This window comes from Ovis canadensis, chromosome 3 (genome assembly GCF_042477335.2).
Source record: "Ovis canadensis isolate MfBH-ARS-UI-01 breed Bighorn chromosome 3, ARS-UI_OviCan_v2, whole genome shotgun sequence".
NCBI lineage: Eukaryota > Metazoa > Chordata > Mammalia > Artiodactyla > Bovidae > Ovis > Ovis canadensis.
The window spans coordinates 68612064-68639890 of record NC_091247.1 but is presented as its reverse complement, the minus strand read 5'-3'; the positions used below and the strand labels follow the sequence as shown (position 1 = coordinate 68639890).

The window sequence follows — 27827 nt, the reverse complement described above, 5'->3', positions numbered from 1 at the left end:
CACTAAAATAACAGACACATCTGAACAAGCAAGAGCAACTTCTAAGTTATATTAGAAAAGTCCTTGACCTAAGGGTTTAGAGTTACATTTCATTAGATTCACTAAATCTATCTCAATACTAGTTTGAATGTTTTTTTTTTTTTTAAACAATAAACACATCAACTGCTATATATTCTGGGCTTGCCAAAGTCACAACTGATTAGAAATCCAATTATTCTTTATAAAAGATTAAAATTATGGTTATATCCCTTTCCTCTCAACAGTCTGCAAACATTTTTCTATAGGTAATTCACACAGAACCAAAACAGTACCACTTACGTCATCACTCTGCTGGGCTTCTTGCATTACAAATTCTCGGACCATGGATGGACTAAACTCTACTAGATAAGAAAATATATCTGTTGCAGCTGACCTGACTTGCAAATCGTCCATGCCCTGATAAAAGGAGAATCAGATTACTTGGAGAATGTTGACCCCCTCTTTTCTCCCAGATCTATGTCAAACGTATTTTGGATTTAGACATGGTACTAGAATCAAAATACACACCTCTCTCATCATTTTCTTTTACAAATACTAAAAACTTTAGGCAGCTTAATGATTAGTGTCAGCCAGGTGTGTTTTTTTTTAACCATCACAAAACTAAACATTCATAGAATTCAAATAAAAGAATGAGCACAGGATTATAAAGCACTGCTCTATAAATGCTGCAAAAAATTTGGGGGGTAAGAAGGAAGATTCTTGATTTAAACAAACGCAAAAATGTGAATGATGTCTCTCAGATAAGGCTTCAAAACTTTCTAGAATCTGTCTTTAGCCCTGGATTTGCCAGTTTACACCTGAATAACTGAGTCTCTCTTTTACTCTTTTAATAGAGGATGCTTTTGAAAACAATCTGGGTATTTTCATTTCTTTCCATAACTTAGTTTTCTAAGGTAGTGATCCTGAATGATTTTTCCCCATTAAGTAGTACCTAAAGGATCGCCTTTTTCAGTGATCAATGCAAAGAGAGGAAAACAACAGAATGGGAAAGACTAGAGATCTCTTCAAGAAAATTAGAGATACCAAGGGAACATTTCATGCAAAGATGGGCTCGATAAAGGACAAAAATGGTCTGGCCCTAACAGAAGCAGAAGATATTAAGAAGGGGCAAGAATACACAGAAGAACGGTACAAAAAAGATCTGCACGACCCAGATAATCACAATGGTGTGATCACTCATCTAGAGCCAGACATCCTGGAATGTGAAGTCAAGTGGGCCTTAGAAAGCATCACGACGAACAAAGCTAGTGGAGGTGATGGAATTCCAGTTGAACTATTTCAAATCCTGAAAGATGATGCTGTGAAAGTGCTGCACTCAATATGCCAGCAAATGTGGAAAACTCAGCAGCGGCCACAGGACTGGAAAAGGTCAGTTTTCATTCCAATCCCAAAGAAAGGCAATGCCAAAGAATGCTCAAACTACCGCACAATTGCACGCATCTCTCAAGCTAGTAAAGTAATGCTCAAAATTCTCCAAGCCAGGCTTCAACAATACGTGAACCGTGAAATTCCAGATGTTCAAGCTGGTTTTAGAAAAGGCAGAGGAACCAGAGATCAAATTGCCAACATCCGCTGGATCATGGAAAAAGCAAGAAAGTTCCAGAAAAACATCTATTTCTGCTTTATTGACTATGCCAAAGCCTTTGACTGTGTGGATCATAATAAACTGGAAAATTCTGAAAGAGATGGGAATACCAGACCACCTGACCTGCCTCTTGAGAAATCTGTATGCAGGCCAGGAAGCAACAGTTAGAACTGGACATGGAACAACTGACTGGTTCCAAATAGGAAAAGGAGTCTGTCAAGGCTGTATATTGACACCCTGCTTATTTAACTTATATGCAGAGTACATCATGAGAAACGCTGGACTGGAAGAAACACAAGCTGGAATCAAGACTGCTGGGAGAAATATCAATAACCTCAGAAATGCAGATGACACCACCCTTATGGCAGAAAGTGAAGAGGAACTAAAAGCCTCTTGATGAAAGTGAAAGAGGAGAGTGAAAAAGTTGGCTTAAAGCTCAACATTCAGAAAACGAAGATCATAGCATCCAGTCCCATCACTTCATGGGAAATAGATGGGGAAACAGTGTCAGACTTTATTTTTTGGGGCTCCAAAATCACTGCAGATGGTGACTGCAGCCATGAAATTAAAAGACGCTTACTCCTTGGAAGAAGAGTTATGACCAACCTAGATAGCATATTCAAAAGCAGAGACATTACTTTGCCGACTAAGGTCCATCTAGTCAAGGCTATGGTTTTTCCAGTGGTCATGTATGGATGTGAGAGTTGGACTGTGAAGAAGGCTGAGTGCCGAAGAATTGATGCTTTTGAACTGTGGTGTTGGAGAAGACTCTTGAGTCCCTTGGACTGCAATGAGATCCAACCAGTCCATTCTGAAGGAGATCAGCCCTGGGATTTCTTTGGAAGGAATGATGCTAAAGCTAAAACTCCAGTATTTTGGCCACCTCATGCAAAGAGTTGACTCATTGGAAAAGACTTTGATGCTGGGAGGGATTGGGGGCAGGAGGAGAAGGGGACAACAGAGGATGAGATGGTTGGATGGCATCACTAACTCGACAGACGTGAGTCTGAGTGAACTCCGGGAGGAGGTGATGGACAGGGAGGCCTGGTGTGCTGCAATTCATGGGGTCGCAAAGAGTCGGACACGACTGAGTGACTGAACTGAAAGGACATATGATTCGTAAGTTAAAAATCTCCAGGTTTTTCTGAAAACATTCCCTAAGTTTGCAGTTCTCAAAGTGTGGCCCAGGGAATCCTGGGGAGGGGTCTAACAACTCCAAAAGGGGGTTATAACACCTTTTTGAAAAGTGCACTAGAGTAGAACTATTTTTCATAGTACTTATGAAAATAAGTATTAAGGTATTACTGGCCTTTTTCACTCCCAGTCTCTCAGAAGTCTAGTGGGGTTTTCCAGAGGCTATAAAGTGTGATATCATAACAGATTAAATGCAGAAGCTGCTACCAGAATCTAGCTATCTTCTATTAAGCCAGACATCAAAGAGACTGGCAAAAAAAGTGATAACAATGCCACGTCTCACCAAATTTTGTTTGTTTTGGAAAAATTATTTGTTCATCAAAGTTATTTATGTTAACTATGTGTTATTAATAAATGAGTTAATAGTTTAAAATCTGTTTATTTTTCATACAATAAATGCCATTGTATATAGTTCATATAAACTGAAGTGTGAAAATCACTCCCTCTACCCCATATTGCAGCACAGGCCCCCTTGGTCATCTTCCTTCCCCCTACTCACTGGTCTAAAAAGGAAAGGAATTTTATTAGTTTCTATGAAACAGACTTAACTTTGTTATAGGAGAGATAATAGTCTTGTAAAAACGTGGGATTTTTACTCACTTGAAGTCATAGTATATGAATCACACATTAATATTATAAATTTAAGTTATTAAAAATCTGAAGATGATTCACTACCAAGTGAATTACAATTAAAACATTCAGCATGCATTACTATAATAAATTATTTCCCATCCACAACATAAAACTATACAAATTTTCAATTTCAAAAACATGAAATGAAGCTATATAATTACCATTACGATTTCAAGAGCAGGAAGAATCCCCAACTTTGCCAGAGTTTTGAAAAATGCGTCTCTGTTTTGAGGTTGTAATGTCTGAGAAAACGCACAAAATTCCTTGAAAAAATTAACCTGTAATGTTAGAAAGTATAGTGAGAAGCCTACACACATTAAAAGAAACCTTGGGGCAAACTGTAATGTGAACTACCAGTGTGGAATTAAACCTCAAGGACCTGAAAACCCAGCTACCATTTATTATAGCATGGTTTCTATGTTCTTTAGGTTATGAGGAGCCAGGATACCCTGACTTCAAATCAGCCAATTCATCTTTGGTACAGTTATTTATTAATGGCATATTACTTTTTTCATTTATAAAATTACCCCTTTACACTGCTGCTGCTAAGATGCTTCAGTCGTGTCCGACTCTGCGAGACCCCATAAACGGCAGCCCACCAGGCTCCCCCGTCCCTGGGATTCTCCAGGCAAGAACACTGGAGTGGGGTGCCACTTCCTTCTCCAATGCATGAAAGTGAAAAGTGAAAAGTGAAGTTGCTCAGTTGTGTCCGATTCTTAGCGACCTCATGGACTGCAGCCTAACAGGCTCCTCCGTCCACGGGATTTTCCAGGCAAGAGTACTGGAGTGGGGTGCCACTGCCTTCTCCTAGGAAACCTCTAATTCTTTTTCAGTATTTCTTTAGCATCTGACTATAAAGTTTAAAAAAATGGTAAACTGTTGGTAAACAGTAGTCACCATTCTCTTTTCCCTATGGATGGTTTATATCTCAAAAACCTAACTATCAACACATTTGAAATAAAACCATCCCTAAGAGCCAAGTTATTTATCATTTATTCAAGAAGGATTCTCCCTTTTTATTAAAATTTATTTATTTTTAATTAAAGGATAAGTGCTTTACAATATTGTGTTGGTTTCTGCCAGGATTCTCCTTACCTGTTTTAAAAAAAACAGCATCTCAATAATGTTTCTACAACCACAAAAATATATGAGTTCGTAGTTCTGTCCTAACATAATCCACATGCCTGATTTTATAATTTATAAGGCACATACTCCCTCACTGGGGGGAAAGTTAAATATCTCTAAAAACTTCTAAGATATAAAAAATAATAATTTTTAGAAATATTGAGAACAATCATTTTATAGTATAATTTAAATACAGTAAGGGGTTAGAGAACCCACCCTCCACTAAGTCAAACATCTGCATGTAACTTTATAGCAGGCCCTCCATATCTATTGTTCCATATCCAACCTTGGGCCATGCAGTACTGTAGTATTTACTACTGAAAAAGAAAAAAAAAATCTGTGTCTAGATGGACTCCTATTGTTCAAACATATGTTGCTCGAGGGTCATCTGTTCCTTTTATACTAATTATAAAAATCTTCCTCTTAAATTAACAAGCTCAATATTAAAAGCTATGTATGCCAAAATAGTAAGTGCTCTTTAAGAGTGTGAATTTCAGTAACTTACCAATTCACGTCGTTTATCATCATCCGTGGCCTCATCTGTTAATTGTGCAAAAACTTCAGACAAAAATTTCTCATCTTCCTACATGAGAAGAAATATTACTATGAAATATTAACAAAAGTATAAAGTTATACTCACTTATCTGATTTTAAAAATTGTAATAAAAGTAGATGAAAACCTAGTAGCAGTTTCATTACAAACTTAAAATTTCAGAATATTCATGTTATAAGGTTCAAAATTTGACAATACCTTTCAATATTAGCTAGACATATATTATTACCTCATTTACATTTAATCAGAAACCCCTAAAGAACTATTTGAAAAACAAAAATTTGATGTTCTAAAGGGCATGCATGAAAACTTTATTTACTTTAACTGAGTGCTTCTCTAGTTCCTGTTCAGGGTCTATTTATTTATGCTTAATTTAAACAAAATTCAAACAAATTTGAAGATTTCATTATTAGTCCATAGTGGATCAGAATAATGGGAGTTACAAATTTGTTACAAATTTGTTACAAATTTCAGAATACTGAAATCTGATAGTGATAGTCCATAGTGGATCAGAATAATGGGAGTTACAAATTTGTTACAAATTTGTTACAAATTTCAGAATACTGAAATCTGATAGTGGTAAGATTATAAATGCTAACAGTGATTATCTTTTGGTAATAGAGTTTGAGTGATTTTCTTCTTTGCTCACCTGTATTTTCCAATTTTCTAGAATAAGTATGAACAATTAAATTACAACGGAAAAAACTGACATGAATATTGAAATTCACTTTAGAGATTTTCATCAAAACCTGCTGAAAGTCATGCTTTAAGCTTTAGTAATCTTCAAAATTCACTTTTATGAAATATTATTCAAATAATTTAAATTAATTAAAAGAACATAACCTAAAATTATTTATAATAATGGTAACCACATGGTTGATAATAAAAATCAAACCATGACACAGTAAGGATATAGCTAGTAAGTATGTTGTGTACAAATCACTTCAGTTGTGTTTGACTCTTTGTGACCGCATGAACTGGGGCTTGCCAGACTCCTCTGTCCATCAAATTCTCCACGCAACAATACTGAAGTGGCATGCCCTCCTTCAGGGGCTCTTCAGACTCAGGGATTGAACCTGGGTCTTTTATGCCTCCTGCACTTGCTGGCAGGTTCTTTACCGCTAGCTAATATACCTGCCCCTTTTCTTACTGTGAATCCCCCATGAAGAGCTATCAATTCTTTAAAGCCTTTCTGAAACAAGGTAGAACATATATGAAAAAATGAATGAAAAGCACTAGGTATGACTATGGAAAATGTAATATGCTCTCCCAATAAATATCCTTTGGTGCTACTCAAAGACACATCATTGACAAATAACCCCTTTCACTGACTCAGAAGTGTTCCTTTCGTTGATTTGATTCCCTTTGGACTTTATGTATGGAAGTCTGAATCATTCACCTTCTGAGAGAGTGCAACTGTATAAATCACTTATCCTTCAAATCATTTATCTTTCTCAATATTTTAGATTTTAGTGAATAAGTACACATTTATCTCAACTTAACACCTTTTATAAATTCTTTTCCTGCATTGCTCCCAGATTAACTCCTTCTTTCCTGTCTAAAGATTTTTAACTATTTTCAGAATGTTTTCATTGGAAAATAGTTCCAGTTCTTTGATAAATGCTATTTCCCATTTAAATTCTTCTTATAGGATTCATTATTTGTGTGCTGACAGCTAAAACTCCATAAAGGATTAGAGAAGCAATTTCAAGTACTACAGTCTGCTAGAAGAATGCTTTCTGATTCCTAGTATTTTCTTCCCCTGATCTCTATTATTTAAAAAAAAATTTTTTTTTAAATTTGGCTGTGCTGGGTCTTAGCTGTGGCAAGAGCACTCTTAATTGTGACTTGTGGGATCTAGCTCCCCGACCAGGGATCGAATCTGGGTCCCCTACGTTGGGAATACAGAGTTTTACCCACTGGACCACCAGGGAAGCCCCTATTATTCTTGACAATATTCTACAAAAGCACTCTGTTCTGATATATGTATTAAGGGAGCTACTGAATGACAGCTTAAAGCCTATCATAAATACAGCTGGGAAATCTCCCCCTAAATCCCTGCTTCTCTAAGTATTAATAATTAAACTATTTTCCTTAGATCATTTCAGTTTTTCTTTACCATTTCACTTTAAAAGCTTTTAATAAATCATAATTATTCTAAGTCAAGTTGTGCATGTGTTGGAGAAGACTCTTCAGAGTCCCTTGGACTGCAAGGAGATCCAACCAGTCCATTCTGAAGGAGATCAGCCCTGGGTGTTCTTTGGAAGGAATGATGCTGAAGTAGAAACTCCAATACTTTGGCCACCTCATGCGAAGAGCTGACTCATTGGAAAAGACTCTGACGCTGGGAGGGATTGGGGGCAGGAGGAAAAGGGGACGACCGAGGATGAGATGGCTGGATGGCATCACCGACTCGATGGAAGTTGAGTCTGAGTGAACTCCGGGAGATGGTGATGGACAGGGAGGCCTGGCGTGCTGCGATTCATGGGGTCGCAAAAAGTTGGACACGACTGAGCGACTAAACTGAACTGAACTACTTTAGGTAACAAAACCTTAAGGGGAAAAGAGGAGCTGCTCCTATAAAGTCTGAAATCAAAACTTTTTTCTCTGCAACAATGTAAAAATGGGCACACGCACAAAACCAAAATGCCAAACCCAGGACTCATTCACCATTAGAGGTATAAAACTTCCATTATACAGTTCAAGGAAACAGAATAAAATCAGTTAGTCTCAGTCCTGGCTGCATATCTGAATTATCTGGGAATCTTTAAGCACACACAGTCACACATACCCACAATAATAATTAGGTCTCACAAAATGGCATAAAAGGTATTTTTAAAAATCAGCTGGTTCTGTTTAAGATGGAAAAGTTTGGGAAATGGATAGTAGTGATGACTGTATAGCACTGTCAATGTACACACTATGAACTGTACACTTAAAAATTAAAATTCTGAATTTTATGTCACATATACTGTACCACAATGTTTTAAATGCGAAAAAAGTAAAAAAAAAAAAAAAAAAACAAAAAACTCCAGCTGCATGACAGGAGATTTAGAAATATAAAAGATCACACTAATAAATGACTCTACAGAAAACTATGAGATAAAGCCCTGTTTTCAGTGTTTGATAGTACATTTAAAGCAAACAAAATAAATATTTCAAAAAGAAGGAACAAACACCAGCTTAACTATTAGGGTGACTACGTATTTGAAAACAGAATTGTGACGAACACCTCAGTTTACTTACCTGCAACATGCTGACTATTTCAACTTTGTTGAAGAAAATAAAAGATGTAAGAGTAGAAAGAAAATTCTCTTCAAAAACAGATGGTGTAGGCAAAATGATGTCCTGAATGTACTGTACCCTGTAAGTCTGATGTATTTTTTGCCTTAGTTCAGAGTCTGTTATTGGTATAACTTCCTTAAACTTTGCAGTTTTGGTCAAGAATTCTCGGTGCCTTTTTGGCTGAGCCAAAGCAGGGTCATATTCAAGACATCCCACGACATCCATGATACACTCATCAGAAAACATAACCTCAAACAGAGTTGCCTTATTTAGGAATAAGATTCCTCTAATAATTTCATACAAATGGTGTAAGCCTTCAGTGTTTTCCAGGTTCTCACAAGCTTGGAATAACTGCAGTAGTTTTTTAATATAGCCTTCATTTTCCAAGGCCAGAGCCAGCTTTTCTCTACGGATAGGTGAGGAGAGAACTGAGGTAACTAAGTCAGCAATCTCTTCAAGTTTATTGAGTTCACACGTGGGTAGGTCAATCAGATGACTGGTTTCAGGCATTTCTTCAAATCGTTCTTCTTCTGATTCATCAATAAGGTCCTGTGTGACTTCCACTGATGGATCCTTACCTTGAACCTAAAAATATACAGCTGGTTACCTTAAAATACAAAAGAATTCAAAATTTCGGAAACCAAATCACTCACCACTGAATTTAAGTAAATATACCTTTTAAGGAATTAATCCTAATACATTGTTAATTAAAAGTGAAGTGTAGAGGAGGAAATATTACTAGCTTACAGTCAGTTATTTGAGTCTTCAGCTGCTGACTGCAGATGATTTCACTTCTAAATTTCCCAACTTATACCTTGAGGTTAATTCTGATACCTAATAACCTCAATATTTGATAATGCGGAGTGAACTTTGCAGAAATTAACTCTTCTCTCAGTCCTCAAAATTATTATGTATAACAAAGCACCACCACACTGGCTTAACAAGGACACTATTAAGTTCAAATCAAATTAAAACCCAACTCCTTGTCTATTCAAGAATAAGAAAGTAAGATTTCCTCAAAATATTTTTGAAAAAATATTTGCTTTTGCTCTGAGTCTGAAACTGATAAACAGACTAATAAAAAAAAATCTATTATTTCAAAAACTGGCATTCATTTAACATCTGTGATAAAGCCTCCAAAGGTTCTAACATCTAGATAAAAATTACACCATAATGAATAAAGAACTGCTGTATGATTCAAGTTGACTGCTTTATGACTGAAGAAAAGCAAGGCTAACAAATTTTCTAGTGAATTATTCTAAAAGAAAAAGTTTAGAATTTGACTTTTCATAAATTTTTCTAATTCCTAATCCATCGTGTAATAATCTTCTGTTCTCCACCTTAAAACATCCTGAATATCCTAAATAGACAAAGTTCCACGAATTTCCAAATTCACCAAAGCAACACATGAAAAAAGATCTAAGAACTTAAGAGAAAAAAGTAGATGGATATACTAATGCATCTGTATTTTTTTCTCTAGAGGAGTGACAGTATTTTTTTACTTCTGAGTTTTCAACAGAATATCTGGGCCTAAGGAGGATGACACATAAATTTAAGGTACACTATAAGCAAGGTCATAAGAACAGTTCAGATAAAATATCTTGGAAATTCACAGGAAGGAAAATTCCTTCCAGCTCTTGGGGTGGGAGTGAGCAAAGAATACAAGGAAGGGATCATAAAAGCCACGGCATTTGAGATTTTAAGAAATCTTAAGAGAGAGAAAAAAGTAAGATTCAGAGGGAGAAAAAGGTACTCAAAGTGCAAGGGGAAAGAGCACAGAGCCAGAGAAATGAAAGTATAGGACATACACATGGCAAATAGCAAAACTGGAAATGCAGAGTGAATGAAACCAGATCATGGAAAGTCAAGCTAAAATATCTGGATTGTTCAGGGAAGTGAATGTGTAGCACTTTAGAAAGTTGACCTAGCATCAGCTGCATGAGATAAATTTGAAAATATAGGTAAAATAGGTTGTTATTCCAAAGGCTAAATGAACAACTGAATTTGGATTGTGATGTTGGAGCAGATGAGGAATAGCTATAAAAGAGAAAAGGAATCACAATGACCCCACAGCTTTAAACTTGTCATTAGGAAGATTATGGCTTCTTTAACCAACTGATGTTGAGCTTGAGGTGTCTGAATATCCAGCTGACAACTAAACCTGTGGGGCTACTGTTGTTTAGTTACTAAGTCACGTCTGTCTCTTTTGTGACCCTATGGACTGTAGTCCACTAGGCTCCTCTGTCCATGGGATTTTCCAGGCAACGATATTGGAGTGGGTTGCTATTTCCTTCTTCAGGGGATCTTCCCGACCCAGGGACTGAACCTGTGTCTCCTGTTTGGCAAGTGGATTCTTAATAATTGAACCACACGGGAAGCCCATGGGCCTATTACTCTGGAAAGATAAGACAGAAGATAGATATTTGGTATTAGGGTGGCAGTTAAGCCCAGAAGACTCTAACAGAAACCAGAGAAAAGAGGAATGGAAGCCTGAGGGAAGGAAGAAGAATCAGAGGTTACAAAGAACAAAAAAGAGGAAACCAGAGGAGTTAACTTACCCTTCAAATGAACACGGTTTGCATAAGTTTAAGAATAAAAGCACAGCTCTGGAACCATTAATTTGGTTATAGCATGTTTTATTTGTTATCTAGTATTAACCCTTACAAGCTTCCTCAATTCTCTCCTAAACGTAACTCTGATCTGTCAATGGCACACAAACCCAAGTATCTATTTGGATGTCAAAAGTGTCATCCACCGGGCTTCCCTAGTAGCACAGGTGGTAAAGCATCTGCTTGCAATGCAGGAGACCTGGGTTCGATCCCTGGGTCAGGAAGATCCCCTGGAGAAGGAAATGGCAACCCACTCCAGTATCCTTGCCTGGAGAATCCCATGCACAGAAGAGCCTGGTGGGCTACAATCCATGGGGTTGCAGAGTTAGACATGACTGAGAGACTAACACACAGCAGTGCTGTCCACCAGGTATTTCTGGTTCTGTCTCTTGTGCATGTGAGTTCATTGATTCAGTGAAGTTACACGGAGCTGTGTGACTTGCTTTGGCCAATAAAATGTGAACAAAAGTGCCATGTGTAACTTCTGGAAAGAGATTTTAAAAACCAGTGCCCCTGATTCATCACTTTTCTTTCCCACTTTGCAATAACCTTGGAAATATTAAAATGAATTCTCTTATCAACTTGGGCCCCCGAGTGACTCTGCTAAGCAAAGTTCCTTCCTCTCCAATATTGGTCAAACAGCATTAAGGGAAAAAAACCAAGCTTTTGTTGTGATAAGCCACTGAAATTTCAAGATTTTGTTATTACAACATAAACTGTCCTTAACATTCTTAAAGTCAGTCAACTTTATGATGAAAACGTTCATGGCAAGTCCACTATCAATAGGATTCTCAATGAAAATTTGTATTTCCCACACACCAATCACAGTCATCAGTGCCTTATAGTTACTGCTTTAAATTGTTTTCCTTTTCAACTGTCAAACACTATTTCTCCTTTAAGTCTCACAAAAGAGATCTTTTTCTCCAAGAGGCCACTGAGTATTCAACTTCCTCCAATATTCTTCTTTTCCATCTCACAACTTACATCTTTACTCACTTCCTTCATCTGTTTCAAAGAAAATGTCCCTACCATTTTCTAAGGTTAAAAGCTCCATATGTATTTTTGACTATGCTTTCTAACAGCTCCATATATTATCAATTATCTGAGCTCCAGGTTTCTGTAATTTCTTTCTTCCCAATGATTCTATCATTCACCATTACCCTTAAGATACTTAGTACTCCTTGAACTATCAATCTTTTTCAGAGAGGAATTCTATTTTCTCATTATAAGGAGTTAAGAAATGACCAAGAAACGTGTTTTTTATTGAAATTGTTCTTTCAAAGTCAGGAATGACCTCCCAGAACTAAAACATAATGTATGGTTCTATAGAATACCACACAGTAGCTGGGAGCAATAAACTAAATGTATACTCAGAAACACGGATAGATCTTAAAAGTGTAGTACTGAGTTGTGTAGTAAAAAATTAACCTTGGGAGACCAGCAGAGTGGCCAAACATAACATTCCTTTCAAAGGTGGAAAAGTTTGGGTAAAAATCAATGACAAATAGGGAGGAGAAATGATAACAGAGGGCAAAGTAATGAACAAGTAGGTAATGAGAGAAATCAAGTATTAACATGGGTGCCTTAAAAAAGCTCAGGGTAAGAGATGGTATTCTCTTAGCTCAATTATAACAGATGCCTGGAGGCTGAAGCTATATATTTACTAAGTCTACCACTGCTCCTTGGACTCAAAAAAGTTGAATGGAAGTCTGTAGGTCAACCAGACAGAACTGACACCACTCTGGGAGACACTGCCATACAATATGATGAACTCATGGACTAATTATTAATGACTGAGTGGGATTCTACTGGTTTGGCCAAAGAAGCTTGTCCTTTCTACAAAGAAGCTTTGTAACATATTCTGGAAAAGCCACAAACAACTTGGCCAACCCAACAGTAATGTGCCAGTATCCACTTGGATTCTTACTTTTCAGATTATATCTACTACCACACATGGTATAACATTACTACTGTTGATCCAACTACCTTACGTACATAAGCTTTATGATAATATTGATATTCATGATCAAATGCTCTGGAAAATTGAAGTAAAGCTCCTTAGCATGTAATGTCAATAGAAAATGATTGACATGAAGAATAAATGGACTTACTAGCTATTAACCATCAGCTAATTTCTATACTAAAGAGTTTTCTTAAGAGTTGACCGTAAGGTATTAAAACAAATTATAGTAGATGAAGCAGGGAAATGATCAGTCAAAATAGTGCAAAAAAGTAAATCATGGCTTTATAGGACAGAATAGTTTTTTCTTTAAATCTATCCCTAGCCCAGATTGGCTCCTCCACGTTAGCCATGTTGATACCGATACTACTGCTTTGTCGCATATATGCTACACTAAATGTACATGCTAAGGCAAATATGATCATTTTGGTGTAACAGTCTCAGCCAAGCGGTCAAATGGTGATCTTTGCAGTAAAGGACTACTCTTGCCTCAAGGAAGGTTTGGACCTTGCCTAATTCGTGAGAGGTAATCCCTAAGCATTCTGAATATACGGTCTATTAGGAGTGGTTTTGTTTACCTGGGGGCCTTGTGCTATGCCAGATATATCATGCACATACATGTATGGCTAACTGTATGGTTTATGGTGGAGATCTTGGGCCACACAGTATCAGCTCAACATCTGGGAGTGCTGGAGACTAGAGTCAGCCACATGGGCAGTCAGCCTTCCTATATGCTTGTTTTCTGTTTTATCTCTCCACATTTTAACATACCTCTTTTAGATAAAATGGAAAAAAAAAATCAAGAATGCATGCAAGTTAAATATTATTAAAATAACCTTACCTGACAAATTTTTTCCCAGATCTCATCACAGCCAGCTTTTTCCTGGAAACTTAGTGCCAGATCATAGTTTTCAGCTTCTGACCAAACAATTAACGTATCCTGTTTAAAAATAAAGATTTGTGTCATCACACCAGAATAACTAACTACAAAGTATAAGTAAAAATCAAGCGCACAAGAAACAGCAAAGCAATGCCCTCAGATAAGTGCAATTAATGTGCACTCAATTGACACCATGTAATTGCATTTTGTTATCCTTTGTAACTTTAGTATTATACAGGCAAAGAAATCATAGCTTTGACACTGTAAGTGTCAGTAAGCAATCTTCTGACACAAAAAATATTAAGATATGTTAGCAGGCTCATGTTACCGAGATAACGTTTAATCAAAAGTCTAGCACTTGGCCAAAGTATAGTATACACATTCAGATGTCTTTAATTATGTCTCTCCCAAAGGTTATGCTTTTGGGGAAAAACTGTCAACTCCCTTATTAAAAACTAAAGTTTGGTTTTAAATTAAAACACAAGTATAAACACTAAAATCATTATGAGAACCTAAATGAAATGGACTTTTGAAGGATACATAATAATGGAAGTTTAATATGGCTAAACCTTTGAATTTCAAAAAAATGCCATCTGAGGTTATTTCAATTATCAAAACTGTAATTTATGAAAACATTTATTAATTGTTCAGTTAACTGGTAATTTATAAATATTATAGCCTATTAAAAAATAGAAAACTAAAAGTGAACCCCAATAAAGACAAAATTTTCAAAATGAAAACATTTCAGTACTTTGGTAGATCTAACAAGAAAGTAAAAAATATCTTTTAATTAATCTAGGACTCAGATTAACACTTATTTGTTGTATAACCAGGTAAAAAGAACACTGAGAATCTGTGTTCTTGCTTCTTATTGGCCATGCTTCTTAGAAGGGATTGTTTGCCATCGTGCTGGTGTGCTAAGTCGCTTCAGCCATGTCCAACTCTTTGCCCACCAGGCTCCTCTGTCTATGGGACCTATAGCCCCACCAAGCTCCACTGTCCATGGGATTCTCCAGGCAAGAACACTGGAGTGGGTTGCCATGCCTCCTCCAAAGGATCTTCCTGATCCAAGACTGAACCCCTCTCTTTTGTCTCCTGCACTGGCACAAGAGTTCTTTACTGTTAGCACCACCTGGAAAGCCCCTTTATTTGAGTAGGCCACTCTTTGATTTAAAAACCTTTAGTTGCTCCCGTCATGTACAGAAGAGGTTTTGAAATCTTTTTTAAAAATCAAGAGAGCTCTTTTTATCATCAAAATTTTACTAAGAATCTCCATTAAAAAAAAGAAGATAAAAACAAAGCTATTCTGGTTAAAGCACTAGGGCACCTGCAGAGGGTCCATGTTCTTTCCTTAGTTCCCGAGTTTCTTAGAGCTCAACAGAAAAGCAGCTGCAGAAATAGTGATCTCCAAACTTTTAAAACCTGTGTGCCTCAAATTACTTTCATATTATTTAAGGAATATATTATTAGTAGAGCCATATGTACTTTATAAAACATTAATTTCATACTAAAACAGAAATTAAAAGGCTTATATAAAGCTTAAAAAGATAAGCCATATTTTAAAAATGTTTAAACTGTAATGGCTCCATATTATTATTACTAAGAATTTTAAGACCCAATATAGTTAGGGCATAGTATATCCATAACTGACGGGAGATACAAATCCATATTTAATGCCATCCTTTTAGCAATCCTGAATTTGGGGGGGAGGGACAACTTTTTATACTATCTATTTTAATCATTGTTTTGGCTTTGTCACTTGGCCAACAGACAGACTACACTAAGTGTAAATCAGTTTGACAACTATCTTGTTGACTTGCACTTTCGTTACTGTCTTCAACCCATTTTAAGGCACACACACATTTTTGTTAGGGTTATGTTTAGTTGGAAAATATCTGTAAATATTTATCTGCATATACAGTCTATAACAACTCATAATAGGTGGGGAACAGTCTTCATGGAAATGTTACTCTTCTCTCAGAAAAGTGAAAATTGCTCAATCATGTCTGACTCTGCGACCCCATTCTCCAGGCCAGAATACTGGAGAGGGTAGCCTTTCTCTTCTCCAGATCTTCTCAACCCAGGGATCAAACCCAGGTCTCCTGCATTGCAGGCAGATTCTCTACCAGCTGAACCACCAGGGAAGCCCAAAAATACTGGAGTGGGTAGCCTATCCCTTCTTCAGTGGATCTTCCTGACCCAGGAATTGAACCGAGGTCTCCTGCATTGCAGGTGGATTCTTTAAAAGTTGAGCTACCAGGGAATCCCCTTCTCTCAGAATACCATGCTTATTTTTGATTCTTCACCATGTGACTTCATTAAATATTAGCAAAATTCAATTTTTGATGAACAGGTTTCTTCTCCAATGATTCATACTGTGCATTCCATTTTGGAGATCACTAGTATAGCATAATGAATGAAATTCAAAACCCTTTCTTTATCCAGGTATTAAATGCCCCTTCTATTTTGGTTCCAATCTATCTTCCGAGAAAAGTCCAAGTAAGCAACAAAGTCTGAATTAAAATGATGCAGTATCTTTCTTCTTAACCATTTTCTTTTGTTCTTTCTTTCCCATCCTTAACAGTAAACTCTTTATCCATAAGCCAATCAAAATCCCAGAAACTAAATAGGATTTATATTCAGAATTGTTTTCAATGCAAAGGTAAAAAATACAGATTCCCATGCTTCTCCCCTGGATACAGGTCTGGAGTAAGTCTAAGAATCTTTATTTTTAACAAGGATCTCAGGTAATTCTTTGGGTAAGTCAAATTTGAGAACATGACCTAAGTACACCACCAGCTGGTTAACAGAGAAAAGGGAAATGCTGTCAGAGACACCTTCCATCTCTATGTTGTTGTTATTCAGTCAAATGATGACAAAATCCATCTTTCCTTTTCTCTCTCCTCCGTACCTTACTGTCTGGGTAAAAAAGCACCCGTTAAAAAGGACTGTTTAGAACTGCTTATTCCAAGGGTCAAATTGCCGGGTAAGGGAACATATATAGAGAGCTGGCATAAGAATATTTATACCAGAATGAAGTGTCAAATGGCACAATTTCTTACATACCAAAAAGCCTAAATTGAGTCAAGCCCAATTTTTCATAGTAAATTGTTTTCAATCACTGTACGTTGTGATCTTTCTTTTTTTTCCTAATCAGTGTGTGGCACACGTATCTTTGGGATGTTATTAATGTCTCAGTTTAAACCAAGGAAAGCATAGTTTTCCTCTATTAACTAAAACAGTTAATCACCACTATATCCCTATGGAAGTCAGATTTAAAATGAGCTTTAAAATTTTATTTGGTCTGATTGTGTAAAAAGAAAGAAGAAGAAAAAATAAAGGTGATTATGTTCAAGCCCAGCATGGGAGTAAGACATGAGCTAGAGAAACCTGACAATTTAGCCTCCACTAACAGGTTTTCACAATGCAGTTTTATTATGAGAAATAGTTATTTTCAATTTTATATATTAAAAACACATTCTTGAGTCAAATAGTGTTTAAACCAGAGGTTCTTAATCCAGAGTCTACAGACGCCTTAAAATTTTATCTAAAACCTGATTCATAACATCTTTTTTGGGGAAAGGGGCTCCAATTTTTATATATTCGCTAAGAAATCCATGACACATTTTTAAAGGGTCTAACAAACCAATGAATTATGCTTCAGTTCTCTTCCTTAGTACTGATCCACTTTATTAACATGAATAAAATCTACTCATAAAATATGTGAGATCCTACTGCTTGCCAGACTAACCCTATCTTTGCTCCCAATGACTTTGACAAAATCGATAGAGGAAGAGCTGAAGTTTTTCAAAAGGAATACTAATTTTTTATAAAATAGGAAAAGATTATTAGATTTACAGTATTCAATTTACAGGTTCAAAATCAATGTGATGCCTGAAATCAGTGAGATTAACCAGAAAATACAGCATGTAACTCTCTGTTGTTGTTTAGTCGCTAATTCCTGTCCAACTCTTTTGTGACCCCGTGGACTGTAGCCTGGCTCCTCTGTGCAGGATTTCCAGGCAAAAATACTGGAGTGGGTTGCCATTTCCTTCTCCAGGGGATCTTCCTGACCCAGGGATTGAACCTGCATCCTTGCAATGGCTGGTGGATTCTTTATCACTGAGTTATCCAGGAAGCCCCTGCAGTTTATAACAACAGTTGGCCTAAATGCTTTCTGAGAGATTTTTAAATCTATGCATAGTATTACATACAGTATGGTATAACATACAGTCCAAGACAGACATGATGACACCACTTACAGTAGTAGTGTCTTATCATCTCAAAATCTATTTGGTGCAATGGGAGTAACCCTGAACTAGATCGAGGACCTGGTGGCACCACCCACAGTCTCACTGTCCACTATTTCCATGACTTTCAGCTGAATATTTTACTTCTTTGATTGTCTTTCCTTTCTGGAAAAGAGGAAAATGCTGCCTACATAAGGATTACTATAAGATGACCATGAATACAGTTATCTTACTGTGCTTATGTGTCAGGTACCGTGCTAAAGCAATTTTCATATATTAATTCAAAACTATTACATGAGTCAGGTAGTATCTCCATTTAAAAAGGGAGGTTCAGAGAAAATTTGCTCAAAATCATAAAGATAGAAATAATGGAATTAAAAACTGTTAAAGAGTATCCATGAAATTCTAAAACCCATGTTTCTATCACTATGCCCCATAAGAAATGTGAACAAATTCTAAAAAATGGCAAAATACACTTGCTTCCCAAGCATCTCTCCTGCTGCATTGTAAGAAACAAGTGAAGTGAAAGTGTTAGTTGCTCAGTTGTGTCCGACTCTCTGCAACCCCAGGGACTCGGGCCTGCCAGGCTCCTCTGCCCACGAACTCTCCAGGGAAGAATACTGGAGTAGGTTGCCATTTCCTTCTCCAGAGGATCTTCCCAAACCAGGGACTGAACCTGCATATCTGGCATTGCCAGCAGTTTCTCTGAGCCACTAGTGAAGAAAGGAAATAAAAAGGACCCTAAGTAAGAAAGACCTCTCCATATGATATCCAGATTCCCTCTTGGTTCCATTCCAGACCACTACCCAATCACTCTGCCTCATGTTTCGTACTTAATCTTTCATGTCCTCTACTTATGCACTTGATTTACAGTTCAAAGTGCAGACTGGATTCTACTAATTACAAATTCATGCAGCTATTTTAATGCAACATTCAAAATTTTATAAACTTCTTTACCTCTCACATACTCATTAGTTCATTCCTCATAATGGTTCTTAGGCTAAACCTCAACATCCTCAATTTTATTGGATTATTTTGCCAATTCATAGATAGATACAGTAAGATTATTTTTATTTCTACCTTCATTTCAGTGGACATTCTTCCAACCAAAATGTAGAATATTCTCAGTCTTTCTCTTGAAAGGATATGAAACAGCATTTGCTGCCTGACTGGCCCTTCTTTCCTTACCAATTATATTTTCCCTTGGTTTGAAGACAACATATTTTCCTGATGCTCTATTCTTTCCAATTGCTTATTCCTTCTTCTTCATTGTATCTTCCTTATTCCTGACTACCAAACATCTAATCCTGCAGTATGCCCTGTCAATTCTATCTTCACATATATCTCAAATCTAACCACCCCTCCTCTTTCCATCTCTACTGCCATTACCCTAACTGGATTCAACATTCTCTCTAGCTTACTAGACTCTGCTGCACTCTCTCAACCAGTCTCTCATTTATTGCTTGTCTTCAATTCTACAGACTGATTTACTATTTTGGATCATGTCATTTCTATGCTGAAAACTCTTCAAGAGCCTTCAACTGCACTTTAAAAATCCAAATTACTGATAGTAATCAAACCACAAATAGCTCTCAAACAAGTATTACTGGATGAATGAGTAAATGTAGACAGTTTAACCAGACTCAGCCTTAAGCTCTGTTCTTTTCTCTATCCTTCTCTCTCAAAGGTAATCTCCTCTTGTCGCTAAAAATAACATTCAATGATTTTCAAATCAGAATCTCCTATACCAAACTCTTACTCTAATTCTAGTCCCAGAATGTTCAATTTTCAGACCTATTCATTTTACTCATGTCAAAGACGAAATGAAAATAAGGCACAGAACAAAATGCAGTTTGCTGCCACTTATGCCAATAAAAGGGAGAATTTTATGTAGTTGACTGCATGCAAATTTGTTACATACGCATAAAACCTCTAGCAGGGTATACAAGAAACTGGTAACACTGGTGGCCTCTAGTAAAGGAAACTGTATGGACAGAATCCAGAGTACGAGACTTAAAAGATACTTTCTTGTTTTAAAAAACATGAATGTATTACCTATTCAAAATAAAAACATTTAAAAAAAAGCAGCACATAACCATATGATAAATGTAAAACTGCTTTCTTCTCAACTTCCCAGTTTCTGGAGAGAACCATCATTTTCATGGCCCCAAAACTCAACACTACTAGTAACCTTTGATTCCCTTAAAAAATTTTTTTGTGTGTGGTAAAAAGTTTTTTAATTAGATAATTACTTTATAATGTTGTGTTGATTTCTGCTGTACAAAAATGTGAATCAGTCAGTTCTCTTTCATATTTAATCATTACTCAAATTTTCCAGCACTTTCTTGAAAATATACTGAAGTTCTATTTCTTCTTTTCCAATTCCACTTACTATACTTGAACAGACTTTCATTTTCTTGATCTTAATTACTGCAAAGGTCTTGCTACCTAAAGCTCTTCTATTTCCCTCCTTACCCTCAATTCAATATTCATAACATTGCCACACTGGGTTCCTAAACAGGGTATTACTTTCACGTTAGACTCCTACTCAAGAAACTATACTGGCTCCCTTTTGTTTAGCAAACCAAGCTCTCAGATAAGAAAACTCTGCTGCAAAGAGGCTTAATAAATACCTTTTGTGTCAGGTGTACTATTTCCTTCCCTATCACAGATCCTTCAGCAGACACCACCAAGAAGTGAAGATTTTCTCAATGATTCTGGCTCAAATCAGTCTCTCTTTCCTCTTTTCTACCGCTCAAGTCTCTGGAATAAAGTTATTTTACACAGTATTTTTTGTTGGTGCATACCTGCTGTATAACCTCAGTTAAAAAACTTAAACTTTCTGTGAAATGCTTTCATGGGCTCTCAAGAAGGACTGGGTTAAAGCATTTTATTAGCTTTTGTATTATAATTCTTTAATTGTTTCACTTGTTGTGTCTTGTCTCCCAATAAGACCCAGGACGAAGACTTCTTTATACATCTCTCCCAAACCCAATTAACACAAAATTATGTTCAATATACAAAGTATACACCCTATAAGTCTGCTTCTGATTTAGTCAAGATCAACTGAAACTGATTCTAAATAACTTGTAATTTTGACACAGGTATCAGGCACTGTATTTTGTGTCAGGCCGTATAATCATTGTCTTTTCCTTCTAATGTGTTTATTTAAACACAAGTTTATGCGCTACTTAAGGTTAAGTATATCTTCTCCCCATTAACTACTTCAATACTGCCCATAGTAAGCAAAGGAAGTGACATCAATCAGTGATTTCTTATTGAGTCATTTGACATTAAACTCAACTCATTCTAACTCATTTTGAGCCCATAATTTAGTACTTAGCTCATTTTAGAACTGTAATGTTAAAAGAATGTTAAATATTCCTCTCTGTATTTAATCAATGTACTTTAATGTAGCAAAATATCCTGTAACTATGAATGTCTCATTAACTCACTGAAGGTATTTCTTTTTTAATTAAAAATCCACCAATGGAGGACTTCCCTGGTGGTCTCATGGTTAAAATTCTACACTTCTAACACAGGGAGCATGGGTTTGATCCCTGGTCAGAGAACTAAGATCCCACATGCTACAAAGCATAGCCCAAAACATAAAAAAACCAAAAATTCCCACTAATGATCAATGTATTTCATATAAATTTTGGAAATAAGGGGCTTCCCACGTGGCACTAGAGGTAAAGAACCCACCTGCCAATGCAGGAGATATTAAGACACATGGGTTTGATCCTTAGGTCAGGAAGATTCCTTGGAGGAGGGCACAGCAACCCACTGCAGTATTCTTGCCTGGAGAATCCAATGGACAGAGAAGCCGGGCAGGCTACAGTCCACAGGGTTGCAAAGAGTCGGACACGACTGAAGTAACTAAGCAAGCACACAATTTTCTAGGCTAATTTATTGAATACTCAAATGATAACATTTAAAAAAAAGATAATTCTAATGAACATAGAAAAATATTAATGTGCTTGGAAATCCCAATTTGTGTAACTTGGTAATAAGGCAAATGAAACAAGATCTGGTGAAACAAACAAACGTAACATAACCCTTATATAGTTCTTTGATTTCTATTAGAAAAGTATAATTTAAACAAATATAAAGATAATTAAACAACTGACCTCATCTACATAGGTTTTTCATTCTTATAAACAAAGCTTTTCCAGAGTATTCTTACTGCTGAAGAGCTCTTAAGCTTTATTAGTAAAAGTACTAAATTATTAGTACTTTAATGTTATTTAGTACAATTATTAAAATTTCAATGAGGGAAATATTTTTTTAAAAGTCCTAATGGTATATTATTTAAGTGTGATTAATTACAAAAACTACTCCCCTAATGGCATTAAAAAAATTTTTTTAAGTAAAGATCTCTCTCCTATATTATTTAAATTTTCTAGCAGAGTAACAGGACACACAAAATTATGTCCCAAAGTTTCTAAAAATATTCACAGAACCACTGTGTAATTCTGAACTAATGATGATGGATTATTTTATACACAAACCTAAACCATAAGGGGATCTTTCCAGTTAAAACAACTAAAGGATTTCATATACAATTTGAAAAGACTCCATAATATAACTAATTTGTAGGGAGTCGTACTTAAGAAAACAGTTCCTGAGAATTTTATATTTATGCAGGTGGAAAACAAAATGATTACAAAATATTTAGTCACGAAGCAAGCAAGCAAACAAACAAAAAAAACAAACTCAAAGTATAACTCTGGTATAAGTCAGTATAAAGACAGAGAATAACCATCTGACTAGCTGACTTAAAAGAAATATCTTCAGGGTTCAACACAGAATAAATGTTTGATTCTCTCTCAAAAAAACACATAGTATTTTATAAGCAGAAAAAAACACTATTACTTGAATATTAAAAATTCAAAAATATTTCAAATTACTGATTATGAATGTATTGTATACACAAAATAATTGTTTTAACAGTAAGACTTTTACTAACAATGCACCGTGCAATAGACATATAATTTCATTTCTCCAACTGTAAAGTATTTGTTTCTGAGCATCAAAATTTTCACTGATCTTGAAGAGAGTAGGCACTGATGATATAAATATAATGATCTTTTCCTTCAAATTATTTATTTTTTCCTTTAAAAACCTCTACCATATTCACTTTACACACTGCACACACACACAAAATACACTGGAAAATTATCTTTTCCTCCAAAAATCTCTGCCATATTCACTTTACACATCAAACACACTAAAAATCAGTAATAATCCAAATTTCTAACAACAGGTGTATATATCATACAGTGTTTTTAAAAAAAGCCCAACTAGATCTGCATTGTTAACATGAACAAATCTTCAAAACAGTACTGAGTGAAAAATGAAAGCTGCAGAGTACATGTAAGAATAGGAGATCAATTGTGCAAAGTTTAAAACAAACAAAAGACTACATATTCTTTATGGATACATACATATGCAGAAAAGGTATAAAAGCATGTACAGAAATAATACACATCAATTTCAGAATAGTGGTTACCTATAGGGAGGATGGAGAATGGATAGAATGAAATGGGTACAAAGAGAGTTTTAATTCTATCCACAATGTTCAACACTACAAAAAGATTAGAAACAGATATGGTAAAATGTTAACATTGTTAAATTTGGAGGTGTTACACAGACACTCATTATATTATTCTCTGTACTTTTCAATTTTGAAATTTTTCATAATAAAAAAGAAAACATTCACAGAATAAAGGAAAGGTTGAATCACTGCTGCCATTTCCAGATTAGATAATTAGGCACACTAATACACAACATAGATTTTCTTTTCCCAGATAAGACAATAAATATTAACAGAAAACATTACATAATAAGCAGTGTACACTTTCATAAAATATCAATTGGTTATTATATTAAAAATATACAATTAAAGAACAGGATGTTAAGTGCTTCTACTTCAAAGTTTTACCTCTGTATGAGTCAAAGAATCTACTTTCACACCACAAACAGGCTTTCCTTGCTTTAAAGAGTACTCCTATGAATTTTCTTTTATGCCATTTCCTTTAACTGTGATTGAGAATAAAAGGCTTAGTGTACAGTGTATAAAAGATACCTGACTAGCTGCAGTTAAGTAAGACTAATGAATACACTGTATTCTACTAGAAACTAACAGTGGCTCAATTCAAAGATAATAAATTACTGCCAGTACAAAAGCTTGCACTTTTCAGTTTGAAAACTTTTAATCTGCAAGGAAAATACATACAGTATGTAACTTTGTTTACCAAATGTTTTTTTTCTTGTCAGGAAAGCTTTCCCATTCTTTGTCTGATTAATACTTCCTTGATCACAGATGAAGTCTTTCAAATTAAAGATAAACAACTACTTGCCTGCTGTTTTTGATATGCAGTGTTTGGATTTATCTTTGATTCCAAGAGTAGTGATCCTGAAAGTTAAAAAAATAATATTTATAAGTTTCAACTTACAAAACCCTGAGTAAAACATCAGAATACACATTAAAAAAAAAACTTTTTTCTTTCCCAGGCAAGACATCTTAAGTCATCAAATATACTCCAGTTTACATTTTTCTCTCAAGATCTGGACTTTGCATTAGAACATATCATTCTATCCCCATAATACTCTTAAGGGAAAAAAATCCATCTAAGACCAACATTCAGACCAAGAATATACAGAGACTAGATGACTTATAGTTTTATTGAAAGGAAACTTTTTAAGGTCTAAATGACCACCTGAAACCAAATTCTTTTTAACAAAGTTATTTTTATTGCATTTCCAGTTTAACAAATAAAACAAATTACAAAGTACCACAACAGGGATCTAAATACTTTGCACACAAATTACAAAACTGCATTTATCCTTTTCTAAGAACAAAGGCCACCTCATGTAAAAATAAATGTCTATGATTACTTTAAAAAAAAGGTGCAAGAGTACAAGATGTGTCGAAAATAAACCGAAGACTATTATTCTTTTATTTGCACGTTATCAGCTGCTCAAATCCAGCGGTCAGATTACAGTGAGGAAGGTGTCTTCATTAAGGCTATACATTTTATCATTTAAAAATATTTCACATTAGACTCGTACAATAAATCAAGGAATACAAGTTTACAGTCTGGTCTGCTGTCCTAACTTGTTTAAGTTGTAAAGTATTCACTTGTTCACAGCACCCTCTACAAAGATAGCCTGGAGGGATCCCAGTCTGAAGATGTATGTGCTTGTGAGTGCATGTATCGTGGCAACAATCTGCAATAACCCCAGGAAAAAGGCGTCTTTTGGTTTTTCCCAGCACCTGTCTACTGTGGCAACTGGAGCTTGTTAATAAAATCAATTTTTTAAAAAAGAGTAACGTTTCATTAAATTTTTTGTATCAGAGATAAAATGTGTAAGAAAATAAAGGGGGACGGGGAGGGTCAGAAGGAGAGCACTAAACTGTTTTTCATTACTTCCTCCCTTCCCTCCCACACTCTCCCCGCTTCTTTAAGAGGCCAGACTGCAGAGAAAGGGATCAAGTGTTTTAATAAGGCTAGCAAGAGGAGGAAACAGAGACTCGGCGTACGACTGAGGGTCAATCCCGACAAAGTAGTTTGTTTTTACCTTACTGAAGTGAAGACACAAAACCAATGCGCTGTTCCAAGTGGCTGGCAGTAACAGTACTCGGCTCAGGGCCTAAACCCCAGGCTGTGCCCAAACCGGAGGCATTGTCCCCTATGCTACGGTTCCAATAACCTTACCGTCGGACTCTGCCCGAACCAGCAGCGACATTCCCTTGAGCTCCTCCACATAGGTAGAGGAGACGTGCCCGGTGCCTCGGTCGTCCCATTGCCGGTCTTCGTTCAGGGTATAGACCTTCACTCGCCGCCGCGTATCCGACATGGTGACTGCTGTCCCCACTGTTCCAGCCGCCGCCTCCTTGCTCACCTCCTTTACGCCCCTCACTCTTGAGAGACGGTAGCGGCGGTGGCGGCAGCGGCGGCGGCGGCTCCGGAGAGGCCCGAGTTCACCATGGCTCCCAGGTTCAGCCGCGGGAAAGGGCAACAGGAGCCACTGAGACCTTGCCGTCCAGATTCCCAGTTACCTCTCACTTCACCCCCGAACGCACCCACCCTCCCCACCCTTTACCCCCCAGAGCTCGCTCGCTCTCCCGCCGCCGCCGCGCCGCCGCCGCGGTAACTACTAAAGACCCGCCATCTTGTAACCCGATTCTCTCTGCCTTTCTCTTCCTCCTCCAGCAGGTTCGCACGGGCTGTCCTAGCAGGGGCTACGGCGGCCGACGAGTCCAACGTGTGACGCCTCTGTTTCTGCACGCGCTACCCAGGTCGGCCGAGCTCAGTATTCTCGCGAGGAGGGGTAGTGGAGTGAGGTGGGTGGGTCTAAGTGCGACTTCCTCCTCTCTCGGCCCCGCCTGCAGGCGTGGGCTCTCGCCAGGTGGGCGGTTCTCGCGAGCTCCGGGTCTTCGCTGGTGCCGCGAGACTTCTCTGCACTGGCGGCGAGGGCGGAGTTGTGGCTTCGGCTTCGTGCGGTTTGTTGGGGCTGCGCCCGGCGTGTGAGCAGCCGTGGACTCCAGCTCTGTGGAAAAAACGAAGCAAGTCTGGGAGGTACGCATCCTTGGACGGGACTCACCCTGAGCAGAAGGGAAGGAAATGTGCTCGCACTCCATAATGGAAGCTCGCCCTTTCAGCCTGTGAGAGAAAAATAGTTTAAACCTCTTTCTGTGAAGACGTTAGCCCTTTACTGCGACTCGAAACCCACTGAAACTCGCTAAGGAGTCTGCTACAGTTAAGCATCTCCTCAGGATGTTCTGTGGCTATCCAGGAGATTATAACATCGTACAAAAGTGCATTGGCAGTTTATTTCTCGTTCAGGCGTTATTTCTTGTCAGGCTTTTGGTGGCTGGCATACTTTCCGCTTCTTGAAAACAGTGTCCTTCCTGCGTTGGTAACCTCGGAACGTAAGTCTTCAGATAAGTTTAGGCAAGTGGCGGGGAACTACCTTCCTAACACATCTAAGAGCACTGTTTCCATATCTTTGAGTATCTCCTGCTGGCATTTCTAGCGTTCTCTCTCGGGAGGTCTTCCGCACTGAATAAGCGAGGGGGCAGTCCTCTGGACGTTCACTTCGGTTGTCACACATCACATTAATTGTCAGACACTGCGCGGTATTGTCAGTCGCTGTTCGTTCTTGGTAGATTTCTTTTGGTTCGTTTTTAAAGACAGTTTCAGTTTGTTCTGCCGCCAGCTCTTGACAACCCTTTAGTCTGAAGGGTGAGAATCAAGCGAGATCGACAGGTTTTACCCTGCGGCGCATCTTGGGAGTTGTAGTCATTCCTTACCAATGGTGTTGTCAAAGCGTGCTTCTCTTTTGACCAAATCTTGTGCGTAAACCCAGCATACGAACTGACACGTGACATGCTTACACAGAGTAGGCTCCTGATGAAAAATAAACTCTCATTTCAAAATCTGGCTACATAGGGTTTTCTTTTAATCTAAAGAGAACCTAAGAAAATACACTTGAATTTAAGTAGTTACATGTGTTGGGGATTTCCTAGGTGGTGCAGGAGGTCGCAAAGAGTCGGACACGACTGAGCGACTGAACTGAACTGCAGGGGTAAAGAATTGCAGGAGACGAGATGCAGGTTCGATTCCTGGGTGGGGAAGATCCTGTGGAGAAGGAAATGGCAACCCACTCTAGTATTCTTGCCCGGGAAAACCCCAGGAACAGAGAAGC

The 27827-nt window shown here is 37.2% G+C and overlaps 1 protein-coding gene across 2 annotated transcripts in view; it reads right to left on the bottom strand.

Annotated features, from left to right (window-relative positions):
* Window positions 1–26405, bottom strand: part of PPP4R3B (protein phosphatase 4 regulatory subunit 3B) — a 53557-nt gene extending 27152 nt beyond the window's left edge. For both annotated transcript variants that reach the window (XM_069583275.1, XM_069583276.1), the window contains exons 1-7: window positions 25835–26405; window positions 24476–24531; window positions 13825–13923; window positions 8376–8999; window positions 5082–5159; window positions 3613–3729; window positions 319–435 (exon numbers count right to left, since the gene is read on the bottom strand). In XM_069583275.1, coding sequence (XP_069439376.1) covers window positions 319–435; window positions 3613–3729; window positions 5082–5159; window positions 8376–8999; window positions 13825–13923; window positions 24476–24531; window positions 25835–25976 — 1233 coding nt within the window. In that variant the 5' untranslated portion in view covers window positions 25977–26405. The remainder of the gene's footprint in view (window positions 1–318; window positions 436–3612; window positions 3730–5081; window positions 5160–8375; window positions 9000–13824; window positions 13924–24475; window positions 24532–25834) is intronic.
* Window positions 26406–27827: the final 1422 nt, after the last annotated feature.